General features: G+C 43.5%; 1 protein-coding gene across 1 annotated transcript in view; it reads left to right on the top strand.

Moving 5' to 3' along the window:
* PAH (phenylalanine hydroxylase) overlaps positions 1–14656 on the top strand; it is a 71830-nt gene that overhangs the window by 15520 nt on the left and 41654 nt on the right. The window contains exon 3 of the mRNA XM_077760758.1: positions 7274–7457. Coding sequence (XP_077616884.1) covers positions 7274–7457 — 184 coding nt within the window. The remainder of the gene's footprint in view (positions 1–7273; positions 7458–14656) is intronic.

Below are 14656 nucleotides of genomic sequence, written 5' to 3'. Positions count from 1 at the left end.
TTTGGTCTTGTGACTCTGGTGGCCAGGAAAGGGGTACAAAGAGAAATGCACCGGCAAAAAGGCTCTTTTCTCCAAAGCCTCGAGAAGAGCCCGGATTGGGTGGCTTCCCCAGTTCTCCCCAGAGAGGGGTCTCCTCTGAGTTGATTGCAACCCCAGTAAGTGCAGGGAAGGGTGGAGAAGAAATAATCTGACAAAGAGGGACAAGGCTGAGGGAAGAAAAGACCCAGAATGACAACAGAGGTACTTCCAGAGGAGGCAAGAGTGTGTCCCAAAAGATGGTCTGTGCTGATGAATCCTGCTGACGGTCCAGCTCTCTTCCAGAGCAGAGTGGGGAAGGATCTGGAGCTCACTCTAGGATTTCATTGTGCTGCCCACACTTTCCTGAATGTTTGTGGTTTCCTGTTCACCCCAGTGGGTTTAATTTCTAGATTCTTGATCAGCCAGAGCCGTTCCCGGCCCCCTCACAAGAGATCCGTAAAATACATAAGCAGCCGAGCTTGTGTCTCCACGAGACCTCTTCTCTAAACTTTTAACTGTGGTTTCTTACCCCAAATAGTGTAGTGGCCTCCAGACTGCTTCTGCCTTTGCCTCATATAGTCTATTCTTAAAACAGCTGCCAGAGTGGCTCCTTTTAAAACATGAGTCAAAGAGTGTATCTTCTCTGTCTGATTATGTTCCATAGCTTCTTAATGTCACTCTGCGTGAAAAGCCAAGTTCAGGTAATGGCTGATAGTCTTTCTCGGTTATTGCTCTGCCTCAGATCCTGTTGCCCTTCCTCTTGCTCATTCTGTTCCAGTCATGCCAGGCTGCTTGGGGTTCCTTGGTCATATTGTACACTGTCTTGCCCCAAGACCCTTGCACTTGCTGTTTCCTCATGGCTTGTCTCTCATTGACTTCAGGTCTGGGCTTAAATGTCACTTGTTTAATTTTTGAGGCCTTCCTGACCACACTGTTTCAAATAGCACCTTCATGGCACCTCTGGGACATCTGATCCCTCTTTCTGGCTCTATTTTTCTCCATTCCATCTGAAGACTGTATATTCTACGTAGTTTTCATAGTTACTGTTTATCTCCTGCTTCGAGAATACAAGCTCCAGAAAAGCAGGGATTTTTCCTGCTCTGTTCACTGTTGTTTCCCAACACCTAGAGCAGTATTTGGCACATGGAAGGTGCTTGATTAAATGAGCTCTTGAAAGTTCCTGTCTGTTTACGTAAGACCGATGATCTGGGGCATTCTTTGTGAACATTTTTGATGTTGTCCCCAGAAACCTCTGGAATAGGCCAGAACATAACTTCATTTAAGTTTGTTCTAAGGAGACAGCATGTAATTAGTCCAAAAGGCTTTCCTTTTCCAGCCCAGTCCCATCTGAAAATACCCTCAGCTTTTTCTTTTCCCTTTTGAAACATGCTTTCAGGAAACGACCTGAGAAAAACATAGGGTAAAGCAAATATTAAAGGGTAAAATAACTCAAAACATAATGCGTTTTGCCTCCCAGGAAAATGTGTATCTATTCCAAGTTGAGAGAGACAGAGTATAGTAAGTCCTTACTGGGTATCCAGCAGTGAAGCCAAAATTATGAGGTGACTTTCCCCTTTTTCTTACTGAGATGCCAGGTAATATGATTATCTTTATTTTAAACATAATCAAACAAAAGTTTAAGATGACTAACTGACGTACTCAAAGGTGGTGAGCATCTGAACCAGAAGTTGAACTCACATTGGTTCCACAGCCCACACTCTCTTCACCATACTATTCTCCTTTTCTTGAGGAATGAAATTGAGGAAAGGATCAGCCTTATGCTTGAAAAGATCCAGAAGGATGGACCCATTTTTCAAGATTGTGAATTCTGTATCTGTAGTTTTATTCACCAGTTGACCAAACCCCCTTTAGAAAGATTTTCCTCAAGGACAGGAACAGAAAGGGATTTCTGGCCAATCCTTATTGATATAGGCTGTTCATTTTTATTTACTTTTCTTTGAGTCCTCATTCTCTGCTCAAGAGTGCTGATTAATTAAGACATTACATAGCTATCTTTTATGCATAAATCAATTATTGGACAAATTATGAAATCATCTTCAAAATGCTCAACTCTAAACCTTTCTTGCCCCATCCAGATCTCCATGTGGAGTAACTGAAAGAGTTTTTTCTTTGTCCCTCATCCAAGATGTGGCGAGTGTTAGATGGGTTGATTTGTAAACCTACACAGATCCCTTGCTTAAAAATAAAAATTCATTTACTAAATGGTAATTATGATCATAATCATGTTTGGAGGTTCATTTCAAAAGCCTCTCTTAGCAACCAAAATTATCAGTATCTAAGGATCCACACGGATAAGCTGGAAAAACTCCAATAAGGAAATTGCATGCCAAACTTGAGAGTTAATTATTAACAAATTGACTCAAATGGGAAAAAAATGGTTTAGAGAATTAGGCTGAGAGTTCTTAGCCAAAAACTTCACTCACATTTTAAAAGATGTATTTTTTCTTTTCTTTATGTGCATAATATTATTTTTAAATTATTTTTTAATTTTTTTAAAGAGAAAGACGAAAAGAGTGCAAGTCAGGGAGAGGGGCAGAGAGAAAGAGAGAATCCCAAGACCTTGAGATCACGACCTGAGCCAAAATCAAGAGTCAGACACTCAACCAACTAAGCTTTCCCCAGCACCCAATTTCCCATTATATGTGTAATATTATAAGACTTTTGGCAAATAAATAGAAGTTATATATACTCTCATAATAAGCTCATTTTGGTGCATTTTTATGGTCTTTTTCTCTTTTTTTGGCTTGGGAATAATTTTTTAAAAATATATTTTAATTATCACAACCTATATCCATCATAAGTATTATCTGTTACTGTTGTGATTGTAATCATTTCAGGAATAGAGTTTTTCATTGTAAAAGTAATAAGTTTTGTTTTTAGAAAAGTTGAACTATGATTAAAAAATAGAAAGAAGGAAACAAAATCGACTGTAGGCCCATTGTCTATAGATTAACACTGTTAAGTTATTATACGAAGTTATTTCACGTATTGTAGTGTAATACGAAGTTATTACAACAGTATTGACTAATTCCTCATACTGTACATTATATCCCCATGACTTTTTTTTTTTTTAACTGGAAGCTTCTACCTGTTAATCCCCTTCACCTATTTCTCCTGCCCCCCAACCCCTCCCCTCTCTGGTAACTGACATTTTATTTCCCATATCTATTAGTCCGCTTCTGTTTTGATTTGTTTGTTTAGATTCCACATATAAGTGAAATTGTATGTTATTTCTCTTTCTCTGACTTATTTCACTTAGCATAATACTTTTCAGGTCCATCCATATTATTGCAAATGGCAAGATTTTTTTCTTTCCTTTTTACGGCTGAGTAACATTCCTATATATATTCCTCTACACACTCATATACATATATGCACACACCCCCTATCTTCTTTAGCCATTCACCCATTGATGGACACAGGCTGCTTGCCTGACTTGGCTGTTGTAAATAATACTACAATAAACACAAGTGTGCATATATCTTTTCAAATTGACAGGGTTTTTTTCCCACATAAATACTTAGAGGTAGAATTGCTAGACTGTATGGTAGTTCTATTTTTAAATTTTTGGAGAACCTCCATACTGTTTTCCATAGTGCTTGTACCAATTTTCACTCCCACCAATGCTATCCAAGGGTCCTCTTTTCTCTACATCCTTGCCAACACTTATTTCTTATCTTTTTGATACTAGCCAATCTGACTGGGTGTGAGATGATACTTCGTAGTGGTTTTGATTTGCATTTCCTTGATGATTAATGATGTTCAGCATCTTTTCATGTGCTTGTCGTTTTCTTTGGAAACATGCCCTTTCAAGTCGTCTGCCCATTTTTTAATTGGGACGTTTGCTTTTTGATATTAACTCCTATTCAGTTGCCTTTTTGTTTGGTTTCCTTTGCTGTGCAAAAGCTTTGCAGTTTGATGTAGTCCCATTTGTTTCTTTTAGCTTTTATTGAACTGGCCTGAGGAGACTCGTCCAAAAAATGTCGCTAAGTCCAATGTCAAAGAGCTTACTGCCTATGTTTTCTTCTAGGAGATTTATGGTTTCAGATCTTATATTCAAGTCTTTAATCTATTTTGAATTTATTTTTGTGTATGGTATAAGTAATGGTCCAGTTTCATTCTTTTGCTTTCCGCTATCCAGTTTTCCCAGAACCATTGATGGAAGAGATTGTCCTTTCTCCCATTGTATATTCTTCTTTCATTGTCATAGATTAATTGACTCTATATGCATGGGTTTGTTTCTGGGCTCTCTGCTCTATTTCACTGATCTGTGTCTATTTTTGTATCAGTGCCATACTGTTTTGATTACTACAACTTTGTAGTGTAGTTTAAAATCAAGGAATTTATTTCCAGTTTTGTTCTTCTTTCTCAATTGATCTGGCTCTTAGCGTCTTTTGTGGTTCCATACAAATTTTAGGATTTGTTGCTCTAGTTCTGTGAAAAATGACACCGGTGTTTTGATGGGGATTTCATTGAATCTGTCGATTGTTTAGGGTGTGTGGACATTTTAACAATATTAACTCTTCCAATTCACGAACACAGTATACCTTTCCATTTTTCTGGGTGTCTTCTTCAATTTCTTTTATCAATGTCTTACAGTTTTCAGAGTACAGGTTTTTCACATCCTTGGTTAAATTTATTCCGAAGTATAAATTTATACTTCTGCTTGATGCAATTGTAAATGGGATGGTTTTCTTAATTTCTCTTCCTGATAGCTCATTATTAGTGTATGGAAACTCAACTGATTTCTGAATGTTAATTTTATGTTCCATAATTTTACTGAATTTATTTACTAGTTCCAGTTGTTTCTGGGTGGAATCTTTAGGGTTTTCTACCTGTTGCATCATGTCATCTGCAAATGGTGATAGTTTTACTTCCTCATATCCAAGTTAGATGCCTTTTCTTTATTTTTCTCGCCTAATTGCATGGCTAGGACTTCCATGTGTTTTTTTTTTTTTTTTAATGTTTTATTTATTTCTAGGAGAGAGAGAGAGAGAGAGACAGCGTGAGCAGGGGAGGATCAGAGAGAAAGGGAGTGACAGACTCTGAAACAGGCTCCGGGCTCTGAGCTGGCAGTCAGCACAGAGCCCGACGCGGGGCTCGAACCCAGGAACCGCGAGATCATGACCTAAGCGAAAGTCGGACGCTTAACCAACTAAGCCACCCAGGCGCCTCTTCCATGTTTTGTTTTGTTCCTGATCTCAGAGGAGAAGCTTTCAGTTTTTGACTGTTGAATATGATGTTAGCTGTACTTGGACTTTATTATGTTGATGTATGTTCCTCTTATTCCCCACTTTGTTGAGAGTTTTTATGATAAATGGATGTTGTAGATTGTCACATGCTTTTGCTGTGTCTATTGGGATGATTGTGTGATTTTATCCTTTGTTTTGTTAACGTCTTAATGGTGTATCACGTTGATTGACTTGTGACTGTTACTTGCTATTCAATGGCTGCATGATCTCTACTGAGTGATTTCACTACAATTCACCTAATCATTCTTCTGCAGTGGGAGTTTAGTTGTTTATGAATTTTGGTGAAAGTTTCGCCCATATGTTAGCTCTCCAGAATTGTAAAAAGCGAGTTATGGGGTATACGTTGTTTCATGGCTATTGCTAAAGTGAGAGGCTTCTCTCCGGAAGTGCTTTTGCTGACGGTGAAGTGTGGGTGTTGAACATCAATAGCCTATAGTCTGTCTTCCAGCCCTTCCAGCCCTTTTCCCATCTCTCACCCCTTCCCACCCCTTCCACCCTTGCTGTACTTCTGTAAATAAGCATGCCGGAGGTGTGTCCTCTCTTGGCTCTTGGCTTTGATGTCTTTTCTGCTCTACACAAGGCAGAAATTGGTTATCTCTTCTTTTAAACTTTCAACTTAGGCAAATAGTCGGTGAAACTTATCCCTTCTCTTTCTTTCTGAGCCGAGAGGATGACATTGCTCTTTGCTTTGTTTAGGACATTACCTCTGTTTGCCTAGAAAGCTTCAGAGCAACCGCTATCTCTTTGGCCTTCCCTCCTCTAAGCAATCTCTCTCTCTCTCTCAATCTCTCTCTAGTTGGGGCCCTCAAATTGGGCTACCTGGCCACCACTGCCAGGGATACATTCTCTGTAGCTGGTGCCCATAAACAATGACTCCATCATGTGCCTTTGGGGATTATAAGGAAAAAGTTCAGGAAGAGGACCCGTATGGGGTTACTTATTGTTGTGCTTACTGTTTCCAGAGGTTTTCATTTCTTGTGCTTGCCACACTAGTAGTAATAATGATAAAAGCTAGTGTTTGCAGGATCCTCACTGTATCTCTGGCAGGAAAGGCAGCGTAGTTAGAACACTATGACTCTGAGGTTGGAAAAACCTGGGCCTCTCGCTCCAACTGCTTTTGGCAAAGCACCATCATCTCTGATTTCATTTTTTACATCCCCCTTAATCTACTCAAAGGCTTGTTGGGAAGGTCATAGAACATAATTCTAAACTGTGAAGTGATATCCAAAATGAAAATATTACTGGGGCACCTGGGTGGTTCAGCCGGTTAAGCTTCTGACTTCGGCTCAGGTCATGATCTCGTGATTCGTGGGTTCAAGCCCTGTGTTGGGCTCTGCTGACACTCAGAGCCTGAAGCCTGCTTCAGATTCTGTGTCTCCTTCTCTCTCTGCCCTTTCCCTGCTCACTCTCTGTCTCTCTCAAAAAAAAAAAAACATTAAACATTTTAAAAATTCAAAATGAAAAGTTATCATCATTGTAATTATCCATGTTTTCTCTTCAACCCTATGCTACTAACAATCAAGGAGAAAGATACTTCCCAAGCTACAAGGGACTTAAACCCAATAAGTCTGACTCCCATAGACCCTATTTAAAACCAGGCAATGTTGTTTCTGTATTATTAACTTAATGAGATATTTTTATTGAAATTCTATGGGATTTCACATGGGAAAGGAGGTTTCTTTATGTAAACATTTTTGGCAACCGCTGCTCTAGTCCTTTGAACCAAACCAAAATCTTAGGTTTGCAACACTAGGCTTTTAGAAAATTTCCATGTGATTAAATTCTGTGACATTTGGACTGTTTCCCCTACCTTTTGGTACTTGGTTTTGCCAAAGAAAAGTAAAAAACTTTTGCTCCTTGAAGGACTTTCTTCTATTCTTACGTATAAAACAGAAGTCCTGTTTGTATCGGGTTGTGATTTTGTCTGTTTTGTCTGTGTTAATTCCACTGACAGGCCCCTTGCTCTGACTTCTCTCTTTTAGGAGAATGATATAAACCTAACTCACATTGAATCCAGACCTTCGCGCTTAAAGAAAGATGAGTATGAATTTTTCACCTATCTGGATAAACGTAGCATGCCTGTCCTGGCAAACATCATCAAGATTTTGAGGCACGACATCGGCGCCACTGTCCATGAGCTTTCCCGGGATAAGGAGAAAGACACAGGTAACAAACAGGGATTTTGCAACACAAGTACTTTGACATTCTCTTCAAGAAACAATGGCAAAAAATACTATCTACTCTGGCAGACTATTGTGGGGGATTAATCTGGAAGGTGTATGTTAGGGACATGGAGGAGTCTCTAGTTATTTTAGACATTTAGTAAATATTAGTTCTTTACTCACTTTCTCAAGATAGAGAGATTTCCTATATTAGTAATTTTCTTTCTCTTGCTGCAAGTTTTATATGTTCTAAATTTTGGCGATCAGGAGTAAAGCTATTATAAGCATTCATGTGCAGAGTTTTGCGTGGCCATGAATTTTTTAACTCATTTGAATAAATACTTAGTGCGATTGCCGAGATGAACTAGTTTTTCTTTTTTTTTTCCTAAATAATCAAAACACTTTTTTCTGCTGTAAAATCAAAAGTTTTATTTTGGTTTTGGTTTTGGTTTGTTTTTTGTTTTTTGCCAAAGCCGAAGGATTTAGGTCAGGAGGATTTCAAATGTTATTTATTTTATTTATTTATTTTCAAAGGTTATTTTAAATAACAATTTGAATTGGCAATTCAAATGAGACAAGACCCACCTCTTTGCACAGGGCCTTTGAAACATTTTCTAAAAGATACCCCCAGGGCCTTCCTAACAAACCTCTCTTCCTTTCCTATCCCCTCCTCCTGTGGCTATCACCAGGACAGGGAAGTTTATTCCCGGATTCTGTCCCTGCGGAGCCTGGACAGCCACGCACGTGGGCTCAGGTCACAGAGGGGCAGGCACTTGGAATTCCTCCTCTGATCAACCCTACTTGCCTTCCTTCCCTTCCACCTCCTGAGCCGCTGCGCTGATGACCGCCTTCTCTGGCCTTTCCGGCCACCTGCTCCTCACAGGAGCTGCAGGCCCTCAGGACAAAGGGCCTGCCGGATCCTGCGGCTAACTGCCTCTGCTTGGAGCAGGTGGAGGCTGGGCCGGCTGGGGCCCTGGGGTAAGAAATCAAAGCAATTGACAAGCAGGCGGGCAGCCCCTTGGGGAGCCAGGGAAGATGTATGTAGATCAGCTGAAGGGCTGGCAGCCTGAACTGGAGGCTCTGAAAGGTTCTTAATGGGGACTCGTGGACAATGGTTAGGAACCCAGACTCCCAAACCTGGGCGCAGGGAACTTGGCGTCACCACACTTGGTGTGGCTTTGGGCAAATGACTGACCTTCACAATCTCCCACTGCATCAAATGGGAGTAGCAAGAGTCTCTGCCTCATAGGATTAATGAAACAACATCGGTGGAGCTTTGGGAACGGTGCAGAGCTTGTTTAAGGGATTACTACATGTTCCCTATTCTTGCTGTTATCATTGCTGTTATTATAAATAATGACCCAAGCACAGGAGCCATGAAAAGCCAGCCTGTACACAGCAACTTTTCCAGAGATTCTGAGAACTGGCACATGACCTCAAAGGTCGTGCAGCCAAACAGACTTCTTAATTTTTCATTGGAAAAAAAAAAACGGAGGCCATGACTTGCCTTAAGGCAGAGTGAATTCTGTGCCTCTGTGGGTAAGCAGGTGTCGAGCGAGCGCTCCTCTGCACCAAGCGTAGTGATGGGAGCTGGGGGTGTGGGGGCGGGGGAGAGGCTCAACACTACTCGTTCTTAAGGTGCTCACAGGCTGACAAGGGCAACAAGACACCCAGGTGAATATGGTCCAGGGACAGGTTCTGTATGAGGACAAGGTGATGGAATCTAGCAGGGTGTTGACATTTGAAACTGGGTTGACATCCGACCTGCGAAGACAATTCTGGAAGGACTGACCCTTGACAACAATACGTGTTTCATTTTATTTACTCGTGTGGCCGGTCATCCCATCCCACACTGGCTATCCCTACCTGACACAGTTTCCCGACCCCAGTGTCCACGTAATGGAAGGGCTGCTAAGGGAAATAGTGCTGCTCAAACAGCACAGCCTCACCCCTGCAGAGAGGGGCGGCTCTTTGGGTTTCTTGGTTTTGTGAATTGTGCGGTCTGGGCCCAGAAAGAGATTTTTTTTAGGGAAAACAACCACCCCTTTTAGAGGCATTCTTGCCGTGGAACTCAGTGGGAGAATGATTAGAGGAAGAAAGGCATCGTGGTAGATCTGAACCTTTCATTCTGTCACTTGACAAAATGCCCTTTCATTTGAGGGGCTAAGATCTCAGGAGCGAGTCTGACAGCAGGTTGAAGTGGGAGATCTGAACCCCTCGAATCAATTAGGCTAAACCACTTTCCACTCTAGTTTTTAAACCATTCAAAAGGCCATGTGGATGATAGAAAATGAAAGTTTCCAGTTTCTTAATTGCCAAAGTTCCCCACCCAAAACAGCTTAAGGGAAGGTTAATTATGGTGACATGTTAAAGAAACCCCAACCTTCTAAAATACCTCCTGGAGGAGCTGATGTGACTTTAATAGGATTTTAATCCAAAGTCTTTTGAATACTTGCGATCTATTCTCTTGCTACCCTCTCTCCTGATGACCTCAAATCCTTCTTCAACCCAACATGAAAGAGCATTAATATCTTCCATCGATCAATCTACTAATCCTTTTACCTTTCCCTTTGACTCTTCTGCATGACATTGCACTTAGAAGGGGGATGGAAATTCCTACATGGAGGCAGATTGCAGCCAGGAGAAGCAGAGGGACAGAATGTCTTGGCTAGACGGAGGTATAGGATTATCACCTTTCGAGAAATATATCCGTTTGCAGTTATTTTCCAAGAGCAAATGGCCATCTGGTGGCTTTTGTTCAAGTTGTGGTAGTTACGGGAATCCTGGTGTGGAGGCAGAGGGAGTCCAAACTTCCAGTACAACTGTATTTTCTGTGGGGAGCGGAAGGGCCATTTATATATTTATTCATCTGTCTATCTATCTGTCTGTTTACCTATGTTTCTGTCTGTCTGGCCTGGGGGCGGTTATGATTTTGTCTTTTTTATTTGGATCAATGCCTGAAGCAATGATTTAAGGGAAAAATATGTTGTGAGAAGACAAGAGCAGCATTATTACTCATTCCCGCCCGCTACATACTGCTCCCCACTCCCAGCCCAGTCTTCCCGTTCCCTTGCTCCTCCGCTAGTGCTTCCCCTATGCGAGGGGCCCTGATAAGCCTGAGGTTTCAGACTGGTTGTAGGTGGAGGATGGGATTCCTTGGAGGAGTCTGAAAAGCCCCTGGGACTGTGGGCAAGATGGTACACATACGTGTGCATGCATATTGTTCAAGAGTGATTTTCAAAGGGGTCATGGTTCCCAAGCTGTTGAGGACCCCTAAAGAGAAGAAGCCAGTTTAGGGCTGGCAGGGGGTCCAGAGGGCTGGAAGTTTCCCCCTTCCCACTGCCCGGTGGGGTGGCTGCCTTTCCCTTCTCCCTCCCTCTGCTCTTCCGTCTGTGCTTCCGTCTTCCCTGTGTCCCCTTCTCCCTTCCAAACCATCTCTGAAGCATTTCCCTTCACCCCCAAGGGTGCGTCTCAGGGCTGCAGGTGTTTGTGGCCCTGGGTCTGCAGGAGACCAAGGATCTGCATGTTTGTAGAAACACACAGGTTGTTGCGGTGATTCTGTCCTAAGTCATGGCAGCTGGGGATGAGACTTATTTCAGCAGTATGCCTCCTTGAGACAAACCAACTCACTCCTAGGAGAATAAGCAAAGCAGGGGGTATGTACCAAGCCCGGAGCTGGAAGCAGAAGCTCTTGGTGTTGTCGGTAGAGGGCTGGCTCCCGTGCAATGCATTAGAGGCAGCTCCCTTCACTGGTGAGGGAAGGGCCAGGGCAGGTGCTCTTTCTACAGCCCAGTCCATCTGCCAGGTTGCAGGGCTTCAAGCTAACGAAGATCAGAGGTGTATAAGCAGGCTCTCTTTCTAAGGAGGGTTTCCTCATGTGCACACTAAGTCCAGTGCTTTCAAAATTCTTTCCTATTAGGTTGTTTCAGTTAAGCTTTGCAACGGCCAACCCAGCTAGAACAAGCAGATGACATTATTGTCATTTCCATATGAGGAAATGAGACACAGTGCTCATTCAGCACAATGAAGGCTCCACAATCCATGCGGCCATTCAAGTTTACCCCATCAGATACCTTTTCTCTGTGTGGCAGGTGTGTTCTCTCCATTGAAGGAGGTAATAAGAGAATATGAAATGCTTGTAACAGTGTTGATTTGCCATTCATGTTGGGTTGAGGGAGCATGATAGCGACTCAGTAAAAGCCATGAATTTAGAGTCAAGAATTAGGATTTAGACTCCTATTCTGTACACTGCCTGCTAGATTTGAATCCCATCTGACCCCCTGACAGCTGGGTGGCCTCATTTCCTCTTCTTTCTCACTTATGAAGTAGAGCTGAGTTTGACTTGGCCACTTTTTAGAACTTATGGGGAAGATCCTATCATGCAAGATATTCTGAAGGTTATGGTGCTCGGTGGATTGAACTTGCTTGAGTTGAATAGCCCTTGAACTTAGACATCCTTAAGCCTTGGTAGGGAAGGGCTCTATGATCTACAACACCAGCCTATTCTCAGGCTATTTGACATCACAAGCTCTGTGGGTATGGACACTGGCCAGGCTAATAATATACAGGGAGTTGGTAGCTGTCACCCCCTCCCTGGGTCCAGCCTCACCTGGTAGCCAGGGAGACAACTTCATGTGTGGGATGATATGAAGGGTGCTGGGAATGACCTCTCATTTCCAAATATCACTTTCTATGAACATGATTGTGATGCTTACTGTTATCCACCTGGCTGTGTGTTATACTGGAAATAGCACTGTTCTAAGAGACAGAAAGCCAACTTTCTTTTTTTTTTTTTTTTAATGTTTTTTAAAATTTATTTCTAGGAGAGAGAGAGACAGCATGAGCAGGGGAGGGTCAGAGAGAGAGGGAGTCACAGACTCTGAAACAGGCTCCAGGCTCTGAGCTGGCAGTCAGCACAGAGCCCGACGCGGGGCTCGAACCCACGGACCTCGAGATCATGACCTAAGCGAAAGCCGGACGCTTAACCGACTAAGCCACCCAGGCGCCCCAGAAAGCCAACTTTCTATGCAGGTTCCCTCTTTCTTCCCTCCCTCTCTCTCTTTTTCATTCCTTCTTTTTTTTCTTCTCTTATTCCTTACCATTCTAACAACACCCATTACCCAAAGGCTACAAACCAGTAGCCTCTTTTTTGTTGTTGTTGTTGTTTTCATTCTTTTTGAAACTTGTGATTCATTTGACCATGCTATCCCTGCCATTCTCTCTTTCCTTAGCATTTTATAAATGATGTGGCTCTCACTTATTAAAGTCCTGCCTCTTGGGGTTTTCTTTCATATTCTTTTACTACTCTTTCTCAAAAACCACAGTCAGCTTTGCCACCGTCTTCTCTTTCATTCACATGTATGCCCTAATGGAGTTAATCATTCATTTCCGCAATTTATAGTCATTGAGCACCCATTCAGTGTCAGTCACAGGATAGAGAGTAGGGAAAAAAGACACATGTGGTGCCGAGACTCACGTATCTTATAATCCAGTAGGTGGTTCCTATGTGGCTTGATGCGTGCAGGAATAGGGAAGTGTGGTTTGCACCAGGAGCACGTGGGAGGTACACTGAAGCCAGTTTGGGGTGTGGTAGGGAGAAGGGGGAGAAGGGCCAGGAAGGCACACCTGGAGGGAGACACACATAATATGGAAGAGACTTGAGACATATTCTGTTTGTCTCAAGGTAGATGGGCCACAACTCCAGGTGTAAGTGACAGGAATGCAAGGAAGGCCTTCAGAAAACACGATTCAGTATCTGGGGATATAGTGGGCAACTTGCCAATGGCTTTGCTTATAAGCTACATGACATCTGAGAAAGGATACTGACAGTTCCAGTTTAAGACGGAGATGGGAGCAAGGGATGCTGCAGCTCATTCTTTTATTCAACCGTGATTTCACATGCATCCATTCACTCATTCCATCATTGATTTATTTCAACAGACTTTCACCCCTTTTCGCCCCTTCACTTCAGGCCAGGGTCCTTTTAGTTGTCTGGTTCTCATTCTCATTTTAACTTGTGGGTGCAGAGGTCAGATGCTTTGCCATTGTGTCACGGATACAAGTGTCCACTGGACCCACCGCTCCCCTGCTCTGCGCAGCGGAGACGGGAACTAGCTGGGCACCATCAGCCAGCATTTGGCTCAGCCGTTCTTGCCAAGACCTTTCTGCGGGGCATTCCTTCTCTGGAAAGAAACTCGAAGCACCTTAAAAGAGAAAAAATAAAACCCTCAAAAGCCTTTCCTGCAGGCTGTCAGCACCCTACCTTCTCCCTTTGGGGGAAGCTGTTGGGATGGGCACCCCAACGCATCTCCAAGGCTGGAGGCCATTGCATCAGGGGAGACATCCAGGAGCCTGGGGAGAGGGAGTGAAAACACCCTCTATTTTGGGCCCAGGAAAGGAGGATTTATTGCCCTCCCTGAGATGGGCTGGAAGCAAATGTCTGGGGCAAGGCTGGGTGCCTTGCTGGCTGGACCCTGGGGCTGGTGAAAGTCTGGAGGGGGCTCATGGGACTCAGCCTGCACCTTGAACTGCTATAAATTTAACAGGCCTTCTCTGACCCAGTGGCCAGGAAGCAGGCTCCCCCGAGGCCTGTGGGGGCCTGTGGCTCAGGAACACTCCTGAGCCAGCCACCCCTTGGCGTCCGGGCTGAGCAGTTGACCTCGACTTAATGAGACCACGACGTGGGTGTCCAGGACCGGCTTTCCTGCAGCCTGCTTCCCTTGGAGCCAAATCAATATTTATTAATGATCTGTCCCCCCTCCAGTACCTCTGACTTCACAGAGGGCCTCTGTTGCACCAGCCTGCCCAAGTCATTCATTAACGCCGAGCCCAGCGGCCCGTGAGGCAGTCGAGGGGCCCACAGAGGCCAGCCCACCACGGAGATATTTGCAAAGGTCATTAATGAGCTAATCTGATTTAACTTTTCAAGACGTAGGCATGGGTCGCTGGGGTCAGCCTCTATTCCCAGCACACTGTGCCGGGGTCAGGGGGAGGCTCGCCACCGACCCTGAAGAAGAGAGTGGAAAAGTGAAGGTATCTTTGAGGAACGGAGAACTTAGGTGAATTTAAGAGTTACTGTCCCCAAATCCAGGGAGGCTTGGGATGGGAGATGGGGAGGATCTGAGGCCGTCCGAGGGATTCGCTTCAAGCGCTTTAGATTCCTGCTTTCGTTTGTTACCTCCTTTCCCTCTCCAGATGCAAGAT

The sequence above is a fragment of the Crocuta crocuta genome, unplaced genomic scaffold (assembly GCF_008692635.1).
Source record: "Crocuta crocuta isolate KB4526 unplaced genomic scaffold, BGI_CrCroc_1.0 scaffold582, whole genome shotgun sequence".
In the NCBI taxonomy this organism is placed as follows: Eukaryota; Metazoa; Chordata; class Mammalia; order Carnivora; family Hyaenidae; genus Crocuta; species Crocuta crocuta.
Note: the sequence above shows the minus strand (reverse complement) of the source record. Positions and strands in the feature narration are given on the sequence as shown.